Raw genomic sequence first — 12,904 nt, 5'->3', positions numbered from 1 at the left:
TAGTTATATTGCCGAGTCAGAAGATCCAAGTTATTAACGTATAGGTTCCTGTTATTGCATAAAACCAATTACTCTCTAAAACCATTTTGATCATTATTACAATTCTCAGTTTTCTCTTCTCAGTTCCAATTCTCTTCTCGAAAATTCATCGAGCACGTGCATGATTTAAGGAGCATAAAACGCTTGATCAGTGCAAGCATATAATGAGCGTCGCAATCTGATAAGAGGCGCCAATATTTTGTAGCTGCAGCCTGCCGCATATATTCTCAACCACATGCACGTCGAGGATCCTATTTTTTCTTTTACATTGGAACATTTTCCAAGAAAAATAATAATAATAATAATAATAGTTTGAGAATGGCTAAGAACCTTTTGTTCGACATCTCCAAACTGAATATGACGAGTAGTGAGATCAGCTAGAAAAGGTCTCTTAATTTGCCTCAATTTTAGCACATTCATCCAATGATAACTAAAGTGCAGAGAATCACTCCAAAAGTAAATTAGAAAAAGAATTAGATTTTAATACAGTCCTATATCCCTTGTTACGAGGCCCTCAGATTAACAACAGAAGCAATAAAAACTTGAATGATGCTTGCAGGTCTGCTGCTTATTAGATGTAAATTAAGAATAAGGATATTAATTTTATCTATTGACATGTACCATAGTAGAAAGACGTAGGGGTGATAGTACGTTTGTTACCACTTACAAAAACCGCAGTCCTCTTTTTGGCGTAAATTACGTTAGAGTCTGCAATACAATGTCGATCACAAATATGGTCTAATATGAATAAAATACAATGCAAATTGGTTGAATGTTAATAGCTTAATAGAACCCCCGTTTTCTTTTAACAACCGCTTCTTTCTGGATCTATTTTCCACTCGCTCTAAGCTGGAATAGAAAAATTTATGGAGTGAGGAAAGAAAAAGTATACTAAAACCAGCTAGTGGTAACTGCGTTTGCATTATTTGTTGTTCCTACTGCTGTGCCTGGACACTTGGCTGACCAGAACATCTGATCACTTTGTGCGCCTCATTCTGTCCTTCACTCAGACACTCACTAGAAATAGCTTCTCATCATTGTAAATCATGTCTACATAAAGAATTTTGCCACCATCTTCTGATAAAATATATGAACCATTTGAAATTTCCAAATGTTTCATCGCCTCCTTTATAAGTTCTTCAATGCTTTGCGGAACCCATAAGACAACTCCCTCTTTTCTATCCTCTTTGTGAACCCACGGGTGGAAAGGAAATACTATACATCTCTTTTTGGAAATTTCATCTGTTGATTGCAACATTGGTGTTGCTGCAAAATCGGTGAATGTTACACGATTTATTAGAAACTAAGAAAGATTACATGGGAGAAAAGAACAAAAATAAAAGAATTAATGAATTTATGTATTTCGTTAGATGTTTGGTATCCCTATACCTAAACTAAAAAATGCAAGATGCCTAAGATAGCATATGCTTTGTTTGGTGCTTCAGAATCCAAGATTGCATTCATTCTGTAGGGGACATAATATCTTACCCACATTCGGAGACATAATGTACATGCTTTTAATGAATTTTCATTACTTACAAAACATAAGAATCTTGACATCCCTTGCATCCAAAATGCTGAGTATATAACATCCCCAGGTTCAAATGTCAATGAACTAAACGCCTAAAGGACGCACAAGATGGTAACCTGTGCTCAGAAACATGATCATACCTTGAGTTTCATGAATACTATTGGATAACTCAACCAACTGTGAAACTTTTGCAACTTCAAGCCGTTTGATCATATTTCTATTTCCACCTGTATGAGCTTCATGAAGAGGTGTATTTCCCCATCTGCCATCAGGAAGTATTGAAGCATGTTATTTTGCAACTCAATAAACAAGACGAAAATGCTATTCTAAGATACCCCCAAGTTAGCAATGACATGATTTCGCATTAAAACCATAGAGCTGCTAATGGATTACGAAAGTATTTTCTGATAAGATATGCTAACACAAAATTTGGATCATACCTGTCCTTAGATAAAACACTAGCTCCAGCGTCTAAAAGTAACTCAGCCATTGTAAGCAAGCCTTCAGAGGCAGCTATGTGAAGAGGTGTACGTTGATCGTAATTTTTGGCATTTGGATTAATTCCACAAGCCATAACCCTTTTTAAAAGATCCAACTCCTTCTTTGCAACAATCGTGCAGAGAAAATTTCCAACATCATCAATAGTAAGGATAGCCCCCGCATTAACGAGTACAGATGCTACTTCTTCATGTCCGTTCTTGATGGCTTCAAGCAAGGGAGTGGTGCCAAATTTATCTAAAACAAATGATTGTTTAGAATGTAACATTATTGCTTCAAGCAAGCATATTCAATAAAATATTATCTGCTATTACTCAAAAGCTAACCTGTGGAATTGATATTTACTCCTTGTTCAAGAAGAAAGCCAGAAATATCTACATAGCCCTTTGATGCTGAGATATGCTGTTATAACAACAAACAAACAAAAAAGTTAAAAAATTGAAATTTCTCACCATATATTTGATCATATGACTACTCTATGCTCTTTCTTTTAATGATTTTAGAGGGAAACCGGAGGAAAAACCAAATCCAGAACTGAGGGCCTGACTAGTATTTTTTTGGTGCCACTGTGTCAAGTATTTGTTCATCCACAAATTAACTATGATTGTAGCGCAAGCTTTACTAACTCATACTGTAGAGACAAGACAAATTAATTTACAAGTAATGAGAGAATATATTATAGAGCAAAGTTAACTATATGCAATTATGTATAAAGCAGAAATGAAAATTTGTTATTAACTTATTATCGAGTTCATGGAAATATGTTGGATGCCCAGAGTTCATACCAAGGGTGTTCTGCCATCATAATCAGTCTTATTAGGATCTGCCCCTGATCCAATCAAACGTTTCACAAGGTCAAGGTGACCATCACTGGCAGCACAGTTCATCCTCGTAGCCAGCTCTGTCTCTAGGTTTCCAATAGTCAGGTTGAAGTCTGATTCCAAAAGCTTATGCTGGAGACTCGAGTCTTTTACCTGTCAGCCATTGACAAGCATGAATTATATAAACTTATCAACTCAGAAGTTCTAGCCAAAGGCCTAAGAATTCCTTCATTAAAAGACCAGAGACTACCATATGTTTTCCTCTTCCCTAAAATATTCCATATGTCAAATGCAATTACCATAACACCTATCATAAGCATGAGAGTGATGGTGATTATTTCAAAGTGACTCGGTTACCTAAATCATCTCAAAATTGTCGAAGAAACCTCTTTATCATGAGCCATGTTTGGAAGCAATGCAATTAGGCAATCTTCTCCCTGAGACTCATTAAACTACCACAAAAAAATGAAAATAAAAAAATCTAGTGCGACATACTCCTTCCAAATCCTCAGTATTGGTGGTAAATCAGGGGCATTGATACATCTAGTAGCTAATTTTTTGGTCATAGATGTAATAATCAAAAGGAAGCAAAAAAGAAACGCGAAAGTTCCACTTAAAAAAATGCACAGAAAACATATACCTCAAGGAGGTTGTTCAAGATAATACGTCCGTCTAAGAAGTATATCTTCAGTATTTCAGTAAACGATTTCTTATCAAGTCGCAAAACCTTGCAAAATTCATGAGCTTCAACCATGGAAGTTTGAGGCATATTACAAAAAAAAGAAACCTCGCCGAAGAAACTATAGATATGCAATCGGATTTTCTCTTCTGTGTCGCCATCTTCCCTCCTTATCTCATGCTGTTGACAACAAGAAAAGCTGTCAAGCGAGATTTTAAAATGAGATATAATTCTCAACTATAGAAGCTTGAACGTTAAAAGTAAAATAGCTCATTATTATTAAAAATGCCTTTTTTTCTGAGGTATAAAATTTAATATATCACTTCCTGGTTCTGATTATATATTTCAAGTGCTCTTACATACATTTTAACGTAAAAAATGTCGGCATGGCCATCTTCTATGACAATTTGTTGGAGTCAGGTACAGTTAGGCCAGAATATAAAGAGTAGCACACTTTGATTTCTCAATCAAACAGTTGACACTAGAGAAGGCAGTTTTTCTATGAATATAAGGTGCAAATAATCAGACTAAGTTTTTTATCCTTCGTTATTGCCTTAACCCAATGTCAAATATCTTTCCTACTGAGCGTTCATCTCAAGCAAAAATATTGTCATATCATCACAACAATCAAGAACTGAAAAATTGGAATATATTACAGATGAATTGAAGTGAAATCACAGAGCATAAAAGAATGTGCATCGCTGAAAAAACAAAGGAAAAGATATAGATGTACAAATCGATGGGCTACCGAGTTCTTACCAGCTCACCACGATATACAAAGTAAAGTTGATCCGCAACATCTCCTTCCTCCATAACCAATTCTCCTGGGAGGAAAAACTCTTCATGGACTTTGGTTGCCTATCAAAGCACATTTTGGATTAGATATTTCTGACAAAACCGACCAAGTTTCTATACAATTCCTGACTGTGTAAATAAATGTAACATAACAAAAACTGGTGGTATTTTCAAGAGAGCACCCCTTTGAAAAGTTTAAGGATGTAATGTATAAATACCAAAATTTAAACTACACATTCCATTTCCTACTATACCATTCTGATATCCTAGATGATAAAGTGTGAGCATGTAAAGAATATCTTACAATCTGCTTTATAAACCCTACAGAGCACCCCTTGAAAAGAGAAACTCTCTGAATGAACTTCTCATACAAACTGATTGAAATCTGCAAACACGGATTAATAACAACATAAATATCAGAAAAGTGATGAACAAAAATTGACATTTCAATACTATGGCACATCAATAATTGATTCTAAGAGTGTGAAAACCTATTGACCTCAAATGACTAGCGCCAAATAGATAAATCATTAGAAACACCTTTGCGCGAATTGTGGTTGGTATGTCCTGAAGAACAGAAGGTCCGGTGTAACTGCGATCATACTTCAAGCGCAAATGATCTTTAATAGCATGACATATCTGCTTGTCCAAGTTGTTCTTATTCACATACTTAATAATATCAGACATCTTATCCCTAAACCTCTCTGTTTTGGATCCTTTCACAATCAACGCAGTCATGTTCCCGAGAAGGTAAGCGCCGAGAATCATGTCAAACGAAACATAAATCATAATAAATATCATTTCTCTCACATTTACCGCGTGAACGTCTCCATAGCCTGCAAAATAATAAAATTCAATCCTCACATCAAATCTAGAAATCACAATAAAATATTATTTCATTGATGAATCAGAGAAATAGAAGGGAACGGAATCAGACCAACAGTAGCCATGGTAACAATTGCGAAGTAGAGCGACGTGACGTAACGCTTCCAGAGATCCACGTGTCTGAAATCAGAATAGGTGTATTCACCCATCCTCAAACTACCGATCCACGTGTAAGCTTCCTGAGAAGGAGGCATGGTGGTTGCGAGATAGTAAAAGATACATGCAGCAGTGTGAGTGCAGTAAAGTTCAACAACGAAGAGTTTAACAATTCTTGTACACAGGTAATTAACTCTAATATCCTTCTCCAACCTCTCGAAGAACTCGGTGACTCTCCAAGCTCGGCTAAGTCGAATCCAGAGGAGGTATCTAACAAGCTCTTTCTTGCCGGTGGCTTTGTAGATGTAATCCCAGGGGAAACAACCGAGGAGATCGAGGAAGAAGCGAGACTTGAGGTACCTAATGGCGATTTGATAGCGGTTGACGACGATGGAGTTGGCGTGAACATCGTGATATCCGACGAAGAAGCGGATAACGATGTCGATGAGGAAAGCCAATTGGCCGGCGATGTCGAGAAGGAATATCTTCTCCGGTAAACCTCTGAAGAAACCGAACTCCATTGGAGTGAAGAAGGATGAGTACACTGCCCATATCAGAATGAAGTGCTTCCACACAAGGTACCACCTGCCATTTCCATTCCCCATGCCCGCCAAAACACCCGCTTTAGTTTCATTCTTACCGTTATAACTAACTTTTTCAGCTTACTGTATATTATTATTAACAAACTTGTTTTTATTCTAATACACAAATTATTATTTGAGTTAGTAAATTTGGAAATAATATAATATTAAACATTATAATTTTTAATAAAAATATTATTAATTAATTTTTATTTTGTTTCTTTGAATAAATGTTGAAAAAAAAGGTGATGAAGTATCACGAAAGAAGTAACAGTAATAAAGAACAAACGAAGAGAGCAAATTAATTAGTGAACGCAGCTTAAGTCTTACTGGTGTTGTGTGTATCCTTACTTACCTATTCCATATTTCCATGGGCTATAGGCATAACACAAAGGGAATCGGTGAGAGATACATGATGCATGCATACATATATATATATATACATACCGGTCATCAGGATAAACCACAAATTGCCGCCTTGCATCTCCGCCGTGTGTGTCATAATAACAACGCCTAAACCTTGACATGTGTCCCTTCTCCAGATTATCGCTGTCTTGTCTACTCCTCCTCCTTCCTTCCTCCGCCCCCGCCATGCATGATCCTCCTTATGTGCACAACAAAAAGCTTTTCACTAATTAATGTTATATAAAGAAATGGGTTGTCCCCTAAATTGTGTTGTGACTTAAATAGGCACTGAAGGGGTGAGGTGAGGCCTAGTTTATTTATTTATTTTTCACCTCAAACCGACTTCGCCTTCCTCACTCCACTTTTGTATTATGGACGCCACCATGTCATCCGAACCTTTAACAGTGAGTTTAGTGGTGGCAAACAGAATCCTATAAAGAATTTATTATTTTTTTTTTTTAAATTAAAATTTTTTTATGTGATTTTAATCATTTCCGTTCCCCTCTTATCAATTCTCTGCGCTATCTGGGTCATAAGTTACGGAAAGGTTTTCATTTCCTATTTCACATTGGTTATTGTTATATTTGATGAAACCTTAATCACAAGTTATAAATTAATTATTATTTCTAGAACTTTCAAAAACATCGTTTCATTGGGATCGATGATGAGTAAGGGAAAAGTATCATTGATATAATGGTTGAGTTTAAAAATGTATTTTTCCCAACAAATTAAATGTAGAATGAAGAAAGTGAAAAAAAACAATCGAGCCCAAATCATTTTAATTGGTGCGATAGAAAACAATACCGTTAATAGAATAATTAATTTAATAAATAAATAAATAATTCCATCTCAAGGAGGACTTATTACCTGCCCCTGTGCACAACATAAATGCATATTCTTTTATAAATATTTTATATTAAGTGCTTTTTTGTAATAGTTTATCTTCAAAACTTATGAAATTTCTTCAAAAAGATATGCAAATAAGTAATTATTTTTTCGAATAAACTAAATTAAACATGCAATAAGAGTAAGTTTATTTAAAAATACAATATATTTTTTAAAATAAGCTAATATAAGCACACGCTAATTTAACATTATCGTGATTCGTGTATACTCATTTTATATTAAGTGTTTATTGTTAAATATTTGTTCTCACACATTATGACACTACTGAAACATGCGTCAACTCCTTTTTAATTTGTAGTCGTATTTTATTATATGAAGTTATGGAAATGTTGGATTAATAAAGTGATTAAACAACAATAACAAATGATATTTTCATGTTTTCGTTTGTAACTTTTTAATTTCTTTCTTAATGTTTTCTTACTGATAAAAAATAGTGCTGACAAGTAACAAATGATATTTCAACCCATTTCTCATGCAAAGTTTTTGTTCCCACACAACATTACAATTGCATACTGTAAACTAGCTTTCTTTGTTCAAAACACCTGGAAATTTAATAAGCTTTATTACGACATTCAATATATTACTACTGCATTTTATATATTCAAAATTATATTGCTTTGGCTGTTGCATAGAATATATTGACGCTGAATGGATTGAACCAATCCAAAAATACGATGTTGATGTTACTTTTGAAAATAAGCATTATCCTTGTCTTTTGTTTCTTTTCTGTTCTTTTCTTTTTTCTGGGGAGAATATTATTGTTCTTAAATGCCTGAACGGTGAAACATCTGAGCATCAATTCGAATTCAGATCCAATAGGTATCGCAAGTCAACCTCAAGGGGAAAGGATAGTCCACTGCGGATCTGTGCTCGAATATATAGAATTTTGTCTCTTTTTTTTTAACACTTTAGCAATATTATTTTATTCATTTATTATTGCTATTTTATAAAATTAGTGAACAAGTAATATTTATTTTATTGTAATATTAATTAATAATGTTATTTGATAGAAGATAATAAATTAGTTAGATAATTGATATAATAAATTAAAGATAAAACACGAAGTTGATTAATAGTTTTTTATGAAATTTAAAATGTCAACATTTTTTAATTCCTATATAAAACTTAAAACATTAAAGAAAAAAAATCGAGGGAGTACTAGTTTATGAACGTCACTATAAAATCCTCTATTTTAGTTAAAACTGTTATTTTAAATAAGCAGTAACGCTTGTGTCCAATTATACGCATCTATTCAGTTATTTCACTACTTTTAATTAAAGTGACTTCGGTCTTAGGATTAGTTAACTTTCTTTATTCATTTTAACCAATTATGAATGAGAGGGTTTCGTTTTGTATAAATCATTGTTGCATTTTGAATTTTAAAATACGGTTCAGACACAACCTTATATATGATAAAACTATTGCAAGCAATTAACCACCACAGTTAACTTTTTGAGTGATGCTATTTTCCAATAAATTTTTATAATAACGTTTATAACAAGAAGAGGGAAACAGAAAAAGAAGAGAAATAAATATAAAATAAAATGAGTGATAGGATAACGAGAAAAAAGTGTGGTGAAAACTTTTAATGTAAATAGTATTATTTTAAAACTTTGTTTAGAAATTGATTTTTAGAGAGAAGAGAAGAGAAAGACTTACATGATATTTATCTATGTCTAAAAAAATTTAAATAAGAGGGAATAATTTAAAATTCTCTTAGTTCCATATTTTTAAATTATTTTAATTTTGAGAATTTTTTATTAACTTCTTCTTCTTCTTTTTCTCTTTCTCCTCCTTACTTTTAAATGTTTCCTTTTCTCTTCTTTTAAATTCTCAAAGATAACTTTTATAGGTAAGGAAATAAATAATTGAAATGGTTTTATTTTATAATAGAATATAGGAGGAAAAAGATCTCAAAAACATACGTATTGCTATGCAATAATAAAAGTCTAAATTAAATAAAACAAGATGCTAACAAAAGAACAGTTCGACCACTTGAAACTACTAAATATAAAGAAAAAAAAAATAGAGAGAGAGGAACATATAAGTTTTTGGACGAAAAACAGAAATAAAATAATGAAAAGACTTTTCCTAGTCTCAGGTTTTAGGTGGTGAGTCTGGTATTGTTTTGTTCAAGTGAGTCTCAGGTTGAAATACATGGCTAAAGCCCACTGGGTTTGTCTTGGGCCCAGCCCATATTCTAATTGATCCTCGGCTTTGATACTTTCGCCATGCTATTGCGAAAAAGTATGTTGCTTGTTGAAAAGTAAGATATTTGTTTGAGAAAAAAAAAATTTGTAAGTTACAAAGACTTTGGTCAGATTTTCGTGATAGAAAAAAGACTATATATTTCTAACTAGAAATATACTTACAAAAATTAGCCATGAATATATCTCTCGACTAAAATTAAATAATATTAAGTTTTTACACTTTGACAATCATGAACTTATAAAAATATTTAAGTTCAAATTCTTGTTGGAGAAATTACTTTTTAAAGAAATTTAGAGGATCATAAAGAAAGTCTTATCATTCGTCGAAAAGAAAGCAATATTTCGAGTAATTTTAAAAAGTTATAAAAAGTCTCATTCTTTGTCAAAAAGAGAATAAACTTTTAAGGAGTTTTTGAAGATTTTTAAGTCTCACATTGTAAAGAGCCAAAACTTGTTGGAATAGGAGTTGAGAAGAGAATTATTCTAAGTCATGGAATAAGAATGAGCTTACAGATTTCCCTTTGCACGAGGGTTTTCTTGAAATTGTCAAAACATAAGAAGTTTATTCTAAGGCCATGATACAAGATAGAGAGTCCAAGAGGGAAGGAAACATGACAAAAAATCATAAAATCTGAAGTCACTATCAAAGAAGTTACCAGCAATTAATATCAGTTAAAGGTCAAAGATCGTGAGTATGAAGAAATGATTGTGGGTAACATGCATTTATGGAGAAGACACAATCATGAATAATTACGGGCAAAAACGATTGAGAAGAAGCACACACAGAAAACAATTACTAAGAAGTGTTTGCAAAAAAGGCGAGCATTTATAGTTCATCTGCCTATAAATATTATAAAACTTCATACTCCAGATATAATTTTTTACATCCATACACTACACCTAAAACTCTCTCTATGCTAAAATTCTACACCAAATCAGACATTAGCTATAAAGAGACCACGATTGTTGTTATTCATTGCTGAAGTCGTATATTTATTTTTCTATAATTTATTTTCAGTTTTATTTTATATTTTTTTTTCCTGCAATTATATCTTTATTTAATACATCTCTATAAATGTTTACTTTCAGATTCATATTGTTTTTATTTCTATTATTTCTGGTTAATACTATACTTTATGGTGTTAATTTGGTCATTATTTTAATAATACACTTAAAAAAGCTAAAAAAAAATAAAAAAAAATTCAACTTTAAATTACTGTTAAATTTATTTATTTATTTACAAGAAATAGAATGAATATTTTGAAGGTAAAATTGAGTTATATAATATGACTATATCATCATTATCTATATCTAATGGACGAAGTGGACCATGATTTTCGACTGCACTCAGCAGCTCAACTTGGGCCGCCACACTCTTCTTGCCCGGCATCTTCGTTGTCAAGTGACGGGGATAGGAACGGAAACTCGAAACGGGCACGAAGCAACAGCTTCTAATGCCTCCAAAACCCTCCTTGTTATTATTACGTTGCTACAATGACTTATATTATACATTTTTTTATGTGTTTATATGATAAATATATTGTATTATGTATGAATTTACACATATTAAAATTTAGTATTACTATAATATTAATTAACTTTAGTTTAATTTTTAAATTTAATAAATTATAACTATAACAATATGTATTTTAATTCAAATGTTTGTTTATATTTTAAATATTTAATTCAAGTATTAACATCCCGCACGTATACACGCTATAAACTATTGTGCACAATATAACTTGTGGATGCTGGTGACGATTACATGCCCTTGTTGTCTAGCACGTCAATCAATATAATTTTTACTCAACGGTTCTCTTTTTATGTTTAATTTTTGAATAATCACTATCTTTATTTGTAAGATTTAGATTGAACTTGTTCATAAAAGTTTAACATTGTATTAGAATCTATATACCCTCACCATTCCTAGATGATCTAACTTATGGATGCAAGTTGTAGCCGGCTGCCCATTAATAAAATGACAAATGGTCCAACATCTTTATTACCGAACCCACCACCACCTTCCACAAAATCTCATGCCATTAAAAAAAAAAAAAAACAGGGCTTTTTATATATTTTTAAAAAATATATTACATTAATTTTATTTTACATAAAATATTAAATAATTTTAAATTGATCTAAAATTTTATAAATATAAAATAATTTTTAAATTAAAAAATATTTTTAAGATTAAATTATTTAATAAAAATTATTAAATAACATACAAGTAATTATGATTTATATGGATATAATTTTAAGTGTGTGCTGTGATACCTTAAAACTTTTTTATAGATATTGTATTCAAAAAATTTATAACAATAAAAAAAGATACGTGATAAGTTAAAAAAAATTATTATACATAATTTATTTAAAGTTATATTATTTATATTATTTACTACATAGTTATATATATATATATATATATATATATATATTGTATATTAAATTTTTTTATTTTATTTTTATCATTTTTAATAATTTTTAATGTTAAATAAAATATAATTTATATTTAAGTAATTTTTATTTATTATAAATAACAAAATTATAAATAATATATTAATTTAATGATTAAATATTAATAATAATTAAATCAAGAATATAAAAAATATATTAATATAATATTATTATTTTATTTTAAAATTTTAATTAATTTAATTTTAACTTAAATACTCTTTAACTTATTTAAATATAATAATTTATTATTAAATAAATATTATTTAAATATGTATCTAAATATTATTAATTAAATTTTTTCACGTAGGATACCTTAAAAAAAAATTTGGGTATGACATAATTTACATCGTTTTCAGTTTAAAAAATATGAATGCAATACATAATATTTATGACGGCATACGGTGGTTAATTATAAGCCACATTTACCTGTAAACAATTAATGACATAGATAGATGCATCACCTCAAAATGAATGAGGCTTAGTTCGTTGATGTTTGCCCTATGCAAGTTAGAAACTTTGGACATACCCATTTCCTGTACACATGGCCTCTGCGATTACAGAGCATGTCTGGCTATATTTGTATACAATCGAAAACAAACAAAACATGGAGAGACAAAAAAATGTGTATACGCAAGTTGAGTTTATACTGAGATGTCCAAATTGTGCATAATAAACCTCAAGCTAGATGTCTAATTGCATTGTTTCTTGGGATATTAATACAGGGTTAGACAGTGTTTGGCTAAGGCTTGTGACAATGTGTCATGAAAATGTATTGATATGTCATAATCATCACTTACTTTGGTTAAAAGAAAAGTAGTATATTACATTTAGTCACATGCAAAATAAGAAGACAATAAAAAAGTAAAACTTGGACGCCACACCTACACACCATGTTTGTCAGTTAGTGAGAACACCACATCCTCCCTCTTTCCTAATCCTTCCGTAGCCGTCTCTTCCATCCTACTCAACTCTCTCATATAAACCCCACTCTTCACTTTCACTCA

At 31.4% G+C, this 12,904-nt stretch overlaps 1 protein-coding gene across 1 annotated transcript; it reads right to left on the bottom strand.

Moving 5' to 3' along the window:
• Positions 1-625: 625 nt before the first annotated feature.
• LOC113853618 (potassium channel SKOR-like) lies at positions 626-6,669 on the bottom strand. Its single transcript, XM_027484093.1, has 11 exons — positions 6,373-6,669; positions 5,301-5,929; positions 4,904-5,199; positions 4,668-4,748; positions 4,328-4,426; positions 3,530-3,748; positions 2,854-3,042; positions 2,395-2,470; positions 2,011-2,305; positions 1,711-1,832; positions 626-1,305 (listed from the first exon to the last, which is right to left on the bottom strand). The coding sequence occupies exons 1-11, from the start codon at positions 6,516-6,518 to the stop codon at positions 1,046-1,048; spliced, it is 2,412 nt and encodes an 803-aa protein (XP_027339894.1). The 5' UTR covers positions 6,519-6,669; the 3' UTR covers positions 626-1,045.
• Positions 6,670-12,904: the final 6,235 nt, after the last annotated feature.

The sequence above is a fragment of the Abrus precatorius genome, unplaced genomic scaffold (assembly GCF_003935025.1).
Source record: "Abrus precatorius isolate BTA unplaced genomic scaffold, Abrus_2018 Scaffold11, whole genome shotgun sequence".
Classification (NCBI taxonomy): Eukaryota; Viridiplantae; Streptophyta; class Magnoliopsida; order Fabales; family Fabaceae; genus Abrus; species Abrus precatorius.
Note: the sequence above shows the minus strand (reverse complement) of the source record. Positions and strands in the feature narration are given on the sequence as shown.